The sequence below is a fragment of the Meleagris gallopavo genome, chromosome 5 (genome assembly GCF_000146605.3).
Source record: "Meleagris gallopavo isolate NT-WF06-2002-E0010 breed Aviagen turkey brand Nicholas breeding stock chromosome 5, Turkey_5.1, whole genome shotgun sequence".
Classification (NCBI taxonomy): domain Eukaryota; kingdom Metazoa; phylum Chordata; class Aves; order Galliformes; family Phasianidae; genus Meleagris; species Meleagris gallopavo.
Window position 1 is genome coordinate 42932916 of NC_015015.2, and position 13378 is coordinate 42946293.

General features: G+C 40.1%; 1 protein-coding gene across 1 annotated transcript; it reads left to right on the plus strand.

Moving 5' to 3' along the window:
• Window positions 1–361: 361 nt before the first annotated feature.
• Window positions 362–10152, plus strand: KCNK13 (potassium two pore domain channel subfamily K member 13; the record flags this gene model as incomplete). The annotated part of the gene is made up of 1 exon (XM_031553779.1): window positions 362–10152. A coding segment is annotated over one exon (897 nt), but the record flags the coding sequence as incomplete, so codon positions are not given.
• Window positions 10153–13378: the final 3226 nt, after the last annotated feature.

The window sequence follows — 13378 nt, forward strand, 5'->3', positions numbered from 1 at the left end:
ACCCCTGTATGGAACTTCAGAGACAAGTAGTGAGTGTGATAATCCTGGAGCTAGAAATGAAACAAGGTACAACAACAGCAGAGTGAGACAAAAATTAAACTCTGAATTGTTTCTTGTGTGTTTCCTCTTGCTTTTTGTTTCATTCTGGTTCTGGAAGAAAGGCTTGCATGGCCTACCTTCCGTATGCTGCAGGGACACAGTGAAGCTCACGCAGATAGCTGTCTGGAGGAGTGACCTCCATTTCCTCCAGAGCTGGCTGTGCTACCAGGAGTTGCTGTCAGTACCTCTGTCTACTCTGTCTAGCCTGGGACAAAACTTCTGTTCAGTAACTAATGGCTTTTTTTAAAAAACCCTTCTGTTTTGTCTTCCAGGGTTTGGCATGACCACCCCAGCCACCGTTGGAGGCAAAATTTTTCTTATATTTTATGGCCTTATAGGATGTGCAGGGACCATCTTGTTCTTTAACCTGTTCCTGGAGCGCCTGATCACTGTCATAGCCTATGTCATGAAGTCCTGCCATGAGAGACAGCTGAGGAGGAAAGGGGTCCTCCCTCACGACGGCCGGCGGGGCTCAGGGACCTCAGAGGCAGACAGCCTGGCAGGCTGGAAGCCCTCAGTGTACTACGTCATGCTGATTTTGTGTGTAGCATCGCTCATCATCTCCTGCTGTGCCTCTGCAATGTACACACCGATTGAAGGGTGGAGTTACTTTGACTCACTGTACTTCTGCTTCGTGGCCTTCAGCACCATTGGCTTTGGTGATCTGGTCAGCAGCCAGAACACCCACTATGAGAGCCAAGGCCTCTACCGCTTTGGCAATTTTGTCTTCATACTCATGGGGGTTTGCTGCATCTATTCCTTATTTAACGTGATCTCTATCGTCATCAAACAATCTATAAACTGGATACTAAAGAAGCTGGACTGCAGGTGCTGCCATAGATGCCAAAGAAAATTATTTCGGTCGCGGAGGAACGTGGTAATGCCAGGAAACGTGCGTGGCCGGAGAAACATCTCCATCGAGACTGACATCGTCAATGAGAGCGACACAGATGGACGCCGGCTGTCAGGCGAGATGATCTCAATGAAGGACTTCCTGGCCTCCAACAAAGTTTCCCTGGCCATCATGCAGAAACAGCTGTCTGAAACTGCCAATGGCTACCCACGGCAAATGAGCTCAAAGCAAAATGGATTCTCTGGTGGAGTTGGAGCCCTAGCAATTATGAATAACAGACTGGCAGAGACAAGTGTGGATAGGTAATATAATACAGAACAGTATTATAAAATAGTACAGGAATAACAGTGAAGCAGTGTGAAGCATTTCAACACGTACAAAGACAATGTGGATCATGTGGGTGTACCTAGGGAGAGTACTGTCCTAGAGAGAGGGTGAGGTGGATGTGAAAAGCATACTTTCTGTCAGAAGACCACTCACACGTTTTTGGGCTGTCACTTAATATCATGGCTCCATGAATTGCACCAGTGTCAGCCATTCTTCCTCTCTTTCCTTCTGTGCCTCCAACAGGCCACTGCAGGAGAAATTCAATTTAGCCTTCAAATCAGTTTTTCACATCCTTTGCTTTTCCATTTTTGTGAAATACAGATTTCAGGATACAAAATCTGTAGTATTGGAACAAATCAAGAGTATCATCTGAACATATTCTGAATTCAGAGATTATTTTGAGCTTTCTGTCTTAACTCTTCTCATAATTGTTTTCTGAAGGTAGCTTATTTAAGATTAAAGAAGGAATCATTATAAGCCTTTCTCTGTAATATTGCAGATCTAATTAGATCTAATTCAATGGAATAGGAAAAAAACCTGAAAATAGAAGGAAAAAAACACATCTATTTTCTTTTAATATCACTCCTTGAAATGTATTCCTGTTGTGAAACTCTGCTGCCATTGAAATTGTATAAATCTGGAGCAATTGTATGAAAGGTGGAGTAAGTTCTTCGGAGTTACTGTGATTTGAATGAGAGGAGAATTTGGCCTTTAGAATTTATTTTAGTCTTCCCTTTAAAAGGATACTGTCAAAAGTGATAAAATAAAAATTAGCCTACTTTTGGATTTTTTTTTCTTTCTATTGGTGAAACACGTGATTTTCCCATGGCTATTTTTTCTTCTAAAATTGAATCACATTTTTCTGTTTCAAAAATATCGAATTAATTGAAAAAAAAATGCCATACTGACAAAGTGTTTGAATTACTGTACAATAACAACCAGAGAATTTTACAAATTTCTGTTCATATTATGCTCAATTGTGACTGAAGCAGTTCAGCATCAACATTATGTAACGTAACTTGTAACTGGGTTTACAGAACAGGCTTCATTACACAATTAGATTGCCATGCCAACATTCAGTGCATTATTATAAGTGACTGTGGTCACAAAATCACTTCAGCAATGTCCTTTTCACCTCTCATGGAGTTTTGTCTTTCTTCACCTCTTTTTTGGCATTCAGTAATGATAATGACAGGGTCTTGATTAGAGGATTAGAAAACGTTTAAGTCCTCGTTTTTCTCAATGAAATGCTCTGAGTGTTCATTATGAGTAGAAAGGAGACTTCAATGAGAAGCATAATAACAGCAAGAAGAATATGAAAACAGGAAACTGGGTGATCTTTAATGACAGTGAAATCATGCTTTCTATTAGATAACTGGAGAAATAAGGGATTGAATTAACATAGAGTCTAGTGAGAATTTAAGGAGGTCTGGGCTGAGTTCCTAGTTTTTTAACCATGCAGTGCATTAGAGCTGAACAGTATATAAGTGTAAGTATACTGACTGAGTCACAAAAGGACCTGATCCAATTCTCCCTAAAGAGAATAGTACATGTATCAGGACTGATCGTTTTCTCACTTCTGTTCAGCTAGAATACCTTCCAGAATACTGGAATTTTAGGACATTTAAAGGAGCCCCATGCAGTTCTTAATTTCTTTCATATGGAAAAATGCAGATAGCTTCTTCAGCTTACAGAGTAGTATCACATCCTTTTTCTTCAATCTGCCTCAAAGTTCTTTTTTTCAGGTTCCTAACACTGTAAGATAGTATTTCAATACTCATTTCAAGCAATATTTGAATTTGAAAAGAAAACATACCTCTTGGAATCTTTCATACAATAAAGCAAAATCAGAAAATAAACAACTGCATTTAACTAATGAAAAAGAATTGCATGCTCTTCCTGGCATTTTAAAGTTAAAATATTCTAAGTCAAATTTTGCTGTCCTTAGTTACAAGGAGAGCTTCAAGCTGCAGCCACTACTTGCAAGGTTACTGTCTTCTCAGCTGTGGAGCAGTGAAATGTCCCTCCACATTTGCCTTTATGTAAGATCCAAGCTCACAAACCTTAACTCTGGCCAGAAAAGCAATTGCAGTTGTCTCTGGTGGTTTGACGTATTTTCAAAAAATTGCTGCTGATATGTTTTAGTTACATTATAGTATCCAAAATCTATTACACTGTTACACTTCTTTTTTTTCCCCAAAGCTTTGTCTCAACCATACTGAATAAAAATACTTGGATATAAAATGAGAAAAGTACTTCTTTCTGATTTCATTCAGCAGTGTCTCTGTTCACTGCCTGTAACCCTAAGATTTCAGTGTTGCAGAAGTATTCCTCATGCTGCCAACTATGAGAAATAATTTAGGACTTCACCCATTGCTTAAGCAGAGCTCTCATCCTGATCAGAACAGCCACAACCTTGGAAAGTGCAACTAACATCTCCATTTATGCTGGTTACTAAATCTGACGTACTTGAAAATGTCAAATTTTGCTGAGTGCTGTAGACAGAAGATACTTGGTGCTACCCCTTTTCCTAAACGATCAAGGCAAAAGCACATGAAATAACCAAAATACGCAAGTTCCTTGAGTCCATTTGATTCTACAGTCCTGCATCATCATTAATGACCAGGATGCTATATAGGATTTTAACCTCAATCCTTCCCTACCTAATTAGCTTTCAAAATTTGGTTCTGGAGATCTAAGCACAACACAGTGAAACAGCAGAAATAATATTTCAGGCAATATTCATAGCAAATAGTTGAGAAAACATGTTGAAGGAGAGAAAAATGCATGGGAACTAATGGAAACAAGGAAAACATTACAATCTGCCTAGTCAATTCACTAGAGATTTTTCAGAATATGACAAAGCCTGGTAGCAGATCATTAGGATGGTCATAGGGTGATCCTCATTGCTCCCAAAGTGCAAGCCAGCAGTATTGCTCCTTTCCATTCTTTGGGATACCAACCCCTCGTTATCCATCACCACAGAGAAAACTTTCTCAGCTGCTTTCAATATATCTGAAACCATCTATAGTTATGAAAGCAGGGGATCAAGCAAATTGTTTGGTCAAGGCTGTATGAGGTTTTTGGCATGCACTAGCTCTGCCTTTGTTCATCAGCCTTGCCCTACTTCTCTCTCACCTGTGGTTTTTGCATGACCCAAGCCTGCCCATCACAAGCACTCTTACAGTGGTTTTGTGGTCAGATTTCTTGTCCGCTGAACGTAAAGAGGGAATAAGTTTACCTAATCACCTCTGTTCAGATGTGAATTGCTGTTCCAGAGACGAAGGGCTGTACATTCTGTGACTGTGCCACCTTGTATCACGAAGTCATGCTGTCTCCGAAACACCTCCGACTTATCAGTTAGAAGCTCTGCTGAATGCTTTCTGTGTGAGGCCAAAAGAATCATTAAAGAATATTAGGGATTTGAAAAAATTAAAAAAAACTTCAAGACTGGAAAGGGAACTTCTGCTGTGCTACAGTGGTGCTACTGCAGTTGTTTTTCTAAAGCTATTGGACGAAAGCCCCAAAAGCTCAGTTCATAATGTAACATCAAGTTTTTAAAGAGATATAATACTTGGAGATAGAAGTATAGATGTGCCAAAAAAAGAAGAATTTATCACGGGAGTTTCAAATGTCCATCCTGTGTAAAAAAATAACAGAAATTCAGGCAGCATCACATTTCTTACAAATGAAAGCAGTAATGAGGAGAAATGAAAAGAAATATTGTCAGATAGCTAGGGATCTATTTCAAAAGCGAATTTAAATTTTAATTCGTATTGCTTAGAACTAAAGTCTCAGCCAAGAAGACAGGAACCTGCTTTCAGAATTACCATTTCCCCATTTCCTGATATGAATTTGCATTATGGCTAATGAGATGTGGGCTTTATTTTTTTAATGCAAAAATGTTTCTGTGAAAATCTTGGATGCATTGAAGCTCTGGATGTGCACTTCAGGTCAGGAGTACCACTAAAGCCAGTGGATTAAGCAGCAAGTTGCAGGCTGGCATATTGAAACTGAAAGTCCTTGATGAACTAATTTACTGGAAGTCGGGCTTATAAGTTATGCCATGCTGCAGCAATATAATTCTTGTGAAATATCATTATTGCACAATAAAATGGAATATTTAATGCTAAAAAAATATGATCATATACTGTAAGTAAGGGCAGCTCTTGGGGTTTTTTGATAGGCTTTGTAAAACTTTGATTCAATTTGAATCAAAGGCATTACATTAATTTAGCTCTGCAAAGGACATGGTTTTCTGTTTACAAGGATATGAACAGGCTTTTCAAAGGCATCTAATTCCTGCTGGAAATCAGTTCACCTCTTGCCACACTTTGACTTTCAGCAGAAGTCAGGTACCCATTTTCTTTGGGCAATTTCATAACCCAGCTATGTTCTACGTTTTGAATCTAAGCTGACCTGACAGTGTCCCTGAAAAGTTCAAACACTAGCAGCAAGGTTTCTGTGCTGCCACACAATAATAGCTGAGTTCATTTATTTAAAAGCCTTTTATGGTGAAAGCTTTGCATCAACCCAATAGCACAGACAATGTTTACAGTTTCTTTGATTTAATCTTGGCCTCTGCCTGTTTTAATTATATTTGACACATTTAGAAATTGAATAGCAAATAATCTGCTGGGCTGGGCATGAAAAACAAACTGGCTCAGTTTCTCAGATCGAATTAATCAAGCGAAAGAGGTCGTCTTGGGGAAGGCGATTTCTCATTAACATTGTATTTGAATAAATTTCCTCTGGGTGTTAGGTTGGCCACTTGGCTGTGGCTCTGGAAGCAGAGCTGTTTGCCCCTGCCCCCAGTGTTCCTATTTGTGGAATAGCAGCTCAGTTTGCAACTTTTCTTTTTTTGACTTAGTTTAGTAAAATTTGGCTAGTGCCTTAATTTCTTGGACTTCTTGAAGAAGTAGCAAATTTCATTTACAAGCTGTGGAGAATCACCAAGTGTCTTTCCACTGGGCAAAAATACTGCTAAATATAGCGAGTAGTCAGAAGCTTTTTGGTATATATATTTCATGTGAAACTAGAGAAAAACTCAGTCACTGCAGCTATTTGGAAGCCTTAACAAATAGAAGGATGATCTCATGGAATAGACACACTCATTTCTATTTAGTTCTTCTCAGTTCTGCTCTAATGTTTTCCTACAGTTTTCATGACTAGAAATTATTTGCAATCATATAAAATATAAATTTTCTAAGATTTTGGAAGGCAGGTGGGATTTGTTCAAAATGAAATACCCTTTTCTTCATTCTGCCTATTGTTTTATAAAGGAAAAGTTTGATTAAAAGAAGAATTAATGTTCTTGCTTTCCAAGCAAGTGTGCCATTTTCTGGAATCCAAATGGACTTCCTATTAGATATTCATACAGAAGTTGCTAGAGGAAGGCAGGATGCCCTAGCTTTCAAACTTTATCTTAAAAAAGTACCTTTCAAAGCTATTCTCCTTTCAAAGAATGTTGCCAGTTTTTCTGTTTGTGGTCTTTTCTGAGAAATTTAACCTTGTTCTTTGGTACCTTTTGACGAAAAAGATGCATAAGAAGAAAAATGTAAATAACCATAAATAACCTTAAAATGTAGCTGCTTGGATCTGCTGAGGTCCTCTCCCTTTTGCTAATTTGAAGTTTGTGTCAGAGTTTAATACCACCAAAGAGATTTGGTCTTACTCAGAGTTCAAATAAAAGAACTTTAAAGCTTCGTTATTCTGTTTTAAATGTTGGAAATGATCCGGTGATCTGAAGAGTGGGTGCTATGCTAAGCCTGTTAGAATTAAGAAGACTGGGGTCACCAGGTCAACACAGCAGGCATGGAGACGCTTGGGGACCATTAGGGACCAGATTGCTGCAGTAAGGGCAGCTGCTGGCTGCTGGCACTTGGGCTGTCACATTGTCTACATCCTGTGTATGGGGACAGAAATAAACATATGCTCTCCAGACCCACTAGTTCAGAAATTCACCAAATAATTTATTTGGTGAATCCACAGGAAGGAGCCTGTGGATGCCATCCAGCCCAAAACCCTGTTCAAAGCAGGTCCAGCTGGCTCCTGCCTGTCTCTGTGTCCTGTCATGCAACTGGGCAATCCTCCTTCCACATGTAGACTTTATTTGAAGTGTCCTGGAAGTACCTTTCTTCCATGAAAAACTGACTACCTTCCCCTACCAAGAGGAAGTGACAGACCTTCCTCTGTAGCTACTTCATTTGGGCAAATGCTTAGGGCTAGGTTTAACATGTTCCTTTGTAAATAGCATCTAAGCAGCTGTTTTTCTCAGCCTAATACAAAGCAGATGGTATTTTGATCCCTCGGTATCATTATTGTTGGTAGTCTTATTAGAGATGGCAAAGATTGAAAAGGTCAGTTGGTTTCTGCCAGCACTAAGCCATAATCAGAGTATTACCCCTCTGGCAAATAAACAGAGGATTTTAGTTTGGCTCCACACGTGGGGCTTGGTTGCATTCTCAGCTCAGAAACTAATTCAGCCTCAGTGAAATCAATGGAGACTTTGCTACTGGGCTCTTTATCTAGCATATAGCACAAGTATTTTCACTTTACAAAATAATCCAGAGAAGAGTTGACTAGCTATTTGCTTTGCTTTTACCACCATCTGTGCAAATGTTAATTCTGCTCATGCCTTACTGTGTTGTGCACCAGGTTTTTCCCCAGGGGCCATTATTTGGTCTACAGAATAATAGTCTGCTTATAAGGAATCAGAATTGATCATCTATGTTGGAAAAGACTTTGAAGACCATTGAGTTCAACCATCAGCCTGACCTATTGTGTCTTGGTTGAAAGACTGTTGTTATCTCTAAGAATGAACTCCAGAATAGTTTGGTATTCACTCATTTCCTCAGCTGAAAGATAGACAAATATCACCTCAGGCTGTCTGCCCAACTGCCACCAAAGGTTTTGCTGCCTGTGGTCTTGGGGAGCCGCTCACAGTGATGGGCATTTTTGGGAGAGCTTTAGGATGAAGTTTATACGATTCTGCTCAGACCTTCCTTTACTTAAAAAGCTTTCCCTATAAGAAACAAGGAAGCTTTCCCTATAAATCCCCATAAGAAATTTTTCCGTGAGCAGCAGAACTAACAGTTTTCATACAAATTTATGTCTGATGTTCCCCCCAAATGAATTTAACGTCCACTTATTCTTTAAACAACCTGCAAAGCAATCTAGTCCCCCTCTTTGTGACACTCCACCTAATCACCCTCATACTCAGACAGTTTCAGGTCCTTCCTGTATCCATTGCAGTCAGGTCCTATCCTGTATCCATCTCTCCTGGTCACTTCTCCTCAGAATCTTGAATATTCCAGCAGTGAATATCGGAATATTTCAGGGTGACGAGTTAGTGGAAAATCTAAATGAAGAATAATACTTCACACACAATGAGCTAGAGACAACTCTGTGGCATTTCAGAAATACTGTGTTGTTAGTGGATGTAATATCACAAACCACTTGAGTATGTTCTATTTTAAAGGAAGAACATTAAACTGCATGAAGTGGGTTCTGAACTTATCTCCAAAGGCAGCTGAACGACAACATCTGCTCAAGGTGCAACATCAATCAGAAAACAAATAGCATATGAAATTGTATTAAGAATCTGTTATTGTACTATACTGACTAGATGTATGTCTTCATCCTAGTTATTATCATAATACCTTGACAAAAACATGATCACAGATGTAGAAAGATAAAAGCCCAATGAAAAGCAATTAAAAATGTTCAAATCAGACATCACTAATTGCTAACCTCTAAGGCACACCTGTATGAAAATAAAAAGGGGCACAAGAAATGCGTGATTGAGAAAAGGCAGTCCTACAGCAGGAGCAATGTCAGGGACTAAGGAGGGCAAATCTCTTCTGTGCCAGGCTCACGTGTCTCACTGGAGTCCTGAGCTGCACTGCAGCATGACCACAGGATGGATAAATATTGGGACCCATTTGGTTATCTGCACTGAGGTAATTAGTAAGGATTTAATTGGATTAAAATTTAAAGAAAAAGAAAAAAAGAAAAGCAGGGAAAAGGAAAAAATTAATGTTTCAGATTGTGTTTAGAAGACGCAGAACAATAAACGTGAAGAACATGGCAGAATTTTGTAAAATGGATGTTTATATAAGTAATTGTGTGGTATGATATAAAATAATGTTTTCTGAGTCCTTGTTCTTCCATGATTGTAATGTTAAGAAAAATGTTAGGCCAGTTCTCTGTTATTAAATTTTTGCTTTCTCTGAAGACCTCTGGAGAGCCTACATTTCTGATTCCTGCAGCAGTTAAATACTGGAATAACAGTAGGGGTAAAATGTAGAAGTACATTTATGTTACAAGTCCTATAAAGGGAATAATTGCTAGTGTGCTAATATATGTAGCAGTATGGATCTTTTTTAATTGCATTTTAAGTGTTGCATTCCATCATCATATTCTACTTTATAAGCTATTTACTTTTTGTGGAGAATGGGAATGGTGTGAAAGCATCAAGGATTAGGGTAATGTTCTAGGAGGACAGGCAACTGCAATATCATTCAAAACTCACATTTAATCAGATTCAAGTCTTTTTTGAAGTAATTTTTCCACTATTTCTTGAACTACCTATTCATTTGACATTTTCTCATTGAGAAATATTCAATTATTGAGCTGCTATTAGAAAGATTGGTGAAGCATGCCATATGCAATCAATAAGGAAGTATAAAATCTGACACTATTGTCACCAACTTTGGCTCCCACAGGTGAAAAGTGTGAGAGTACCTGATGGTATACTACCCACTTGTTTTCATGACCATGACCAGAATTGGTTTGTAAGTGTTCTTAAAGTTAGAATGCTGGTATTTTTCTATTCAATAAAGGACAGCAATGTTATCACATGTGTATTTTTTTCTTTTTAAGATAACACTGACCAAAATTACTACAAATGTTAAGAAACATGTTTGTTTGTTTGTTTGTTTGTTTGTTTTTCCCAAATACCATTGCAGAATGCTAAAAAGATGGGAAGAACAACACTCACAAGGCATGGAGACCAATGGCAGGTGGCTTGGGGTCATGATAGAATCTGGCACGTTGCAACACAAACCAGAAGTGTTTCCATGGGTCAAATGTGTTAGAGCAGTAAGGAGCAAGAGCAATGCAGTGTTTGGTGAGTCTGGATGAGACCCTGCAAAGGGAGACTGATGTCAGACACAACCTTGGGGGTGGCTGCAGGCGTAGGGCTGGGCCAGGACAAGGGCCTGTGTGTGATTCTGGCTTGGCGGGGCCTATAGCTAACAGGACCAGGGTATGGGGAGCTGGAGCCCCGCCCTGCTGCAGTCTTGGTGGCACAGGGGTTGACAATCCTGGAGTTGATGTGGGGTCCTGGGCCTGGGCACAGCAGGCCATGCTGGAGGCTTGTTGATGATCAGATCAGATCACCCTCTCCACGTCTGTCTTCACTTCCTTCAGAGGAAACCTGGAGATGAGTGTAAATCAAGTCCAGTCACTGGACGTGCTACTGAGGCATGGCCAGGGTAAGCAGTGGGACTAGGGCTGAGCAGAGAGCTCAGTTCTGCAGCAGAATACTCAGCATGTTTCACACCTCCGCTTTCTTCATCTTTCTAGCATGCTGATACAGAGGAGATGGAATAAGTAATAATAAGTAATGTCACAGTTGAGATATTACTCCATTGCCTTTTTCTTGTTTGTTTTGACCAAGAAAGGATTTGTTCTAAGGCAAAAAAAATCAGTGTGATCTGTTTTAATGAAGAGTGTGAGTGACTAAGGACTCTTTTGTGCTAACTGATAAACAAAGTGCCACTTTCATTTTCACTGTGGACCACTGTGGCACAATAATAGAGCAAGCCTGATAAGTATGTTAGCAACTTGAGATAGAAGGATGAATGCATGTTTTCAGTGTGAATTTGGCTGTTCTTTACTGAAAATAATATTATTTTCATTCCCTTTTGCTGTTCCTTATTTTCAGTGCAATTGATATCAACCAAAAGCACTCTGTTAGGAATACATTGTGCTTTACAGTGAGCAGTGGGACTGTTTGATATTAATAGTTCTGAGTACATGCTGCTGGCTTGTCATTACCTGATGTTACCCTTGGTTTATATCAATACCAACCTGACTAGAGTAGATTCTGGGAAGCTAGGGGATTGAAGATCAGAATTCTGGCCCTTCACACCAAGGTCAGTGCACAAGGAGCATAGGCAGTTCTCCAGGCGCAGAGCAGAAGCAGAGCAGGAGCAGAAGCTCCCTGAAGCAGGAGAGGCCCATGGCGGAGCAGGTTGTCCCCCTGCAGCCCGTGGGCACCACACAGAGCAGATCTCTACCTGCAGCCATGGAGGAGACCATGTTGCAGAGATGGATAGTCTGGAGGAGGCCACAGCCCATGGAGAGCCCCTGCAGGAGCAGCCTCAGGCTGGAGCTGCAGCCTGTGGAGAGGAGCCTGCAGTGGGGCAGGAGGACTGGTGGAGCTGCACCGTTGAGGAACTGTGCTGGAGCCTTCCGCTCCTTAAGGATGGGCCCATAGTACAGATCTGTGCTGGAGCAGTGCCTGTACAGCTGCAGCCTGTGGGAAGCCCATGCATGCCCAGTTTGGGAAGGATGGCATCCCATGGGATGGATCCCATGCGGAGAGTGGACATGAAGGACTGTCAGAGATGAAGAGTTATGGACTTACCACAGCCCCAATTCCCTGTTCCTCTATGCTGCTCAACGGGGAGGAGGTAGAAGAGGATGGATGGGAAAAGGAAAGGCGTTTTTAGTTTAATTTAGCTTCTCACTTCTCTTGTCTGTTAGTAATAGGCAGTAAATTACTTTAGTCTCCTTTACACTGAGTCTATTTTGCCCATCAGGGTAATTGGTGAATGATCTCCCTGTCCTTATCTCAACCCATAAGCTTTTTTGTCATCATATTTTATGCCCCTATTCTGTTGAGGAGGGAGAGAGAGTGGCATGAAGGTGCTTAGCTGCACAGCCTTGCTAAACCTTCTAACTTTATTTAGTAAGTAATCTTTTGTTCTCTTTTGATCTTTGAGTTCTAAGAATCGCAGTCTTCAGATGAAACAAGCACAAGTTATTCCATTTTTTCCAACTAAAAATTTACTTTTGACATTTATACAGTGACTGGTTTCTCTTAGTGTTTTTGAATGTAGTCCTACTGAAGTGTTGAGGTAGAATTTGGCTGTTTACTACATTTGGATATTTTCTTCTTTGGTTACTCTAATCCTTTCTGAAAGTCTTGTTCCTACTCTATGAAGTAGCCAAGAAAGTTATACTAACTTTTGCCAACATATTTTGATAGTAAGAGCAGCTGAGGGGAAAGATTACCCTTCACCATGTCAAGTTCCATGGACCTTCCTGCTAAACTTATCTTCATTTTATTTTTAAGATTCCCAGAATTTACTGATTATTTCCTGTTTCTTTCTAATTGACTCAAAGATGTTCATCACATGCCACTGTGATAGTTTAAAGCCTCTTGTTGCTGATGAAAATAAATGTAAATGATCTCTTCACCATTATTTTAGACCTGAATGTCAAAAGCTGTATTCAGAGAAAGTCTATATATGCAGAGTGATAGAAATCTATGGACACTCATGGAAATTTGCTTATTACACTGGCAGTTTCCTCTGCATTTATGGTCCTCCTCCTTCTCCTTGCATATAGCAACGTAGCATCCTTATGAGCTAATTATCTGAGATAATTAGGAGCAGAAGGAGTTTCCATATCTTCCTATACTTCAGTTTGCTACGTCTGAATTAAAATGGTTTATTGAAATGGAGATGATTGTAGGTTCCATTGTTTTCTGATTGTTCTTGTAGCCTGTTTAAATTGAATCACAGAATCACAGAATCACAGAATTGTAGGGGTTGGAAGGGACCTCTAGAGATCATCGAGACCAACCCCCCTGCCAAAGCAGGTTCCCTACACCAGGTCGCACAGGTAGGCGTCCAGGCGAGACTTGAATATCTCCAGAGAAGGAGACTCCACAACCTCCCTGGGCAGCCTGTTCCAGTGCTCCGTCACCCTCACCGTGAAGAAGTTCTTACGCACATTCGTGCAAAACTTCCTGTGCTGCAGCTTATGTCCGTTTCCCCTCGTCCTGTCTCCACGTACCACTGAAAA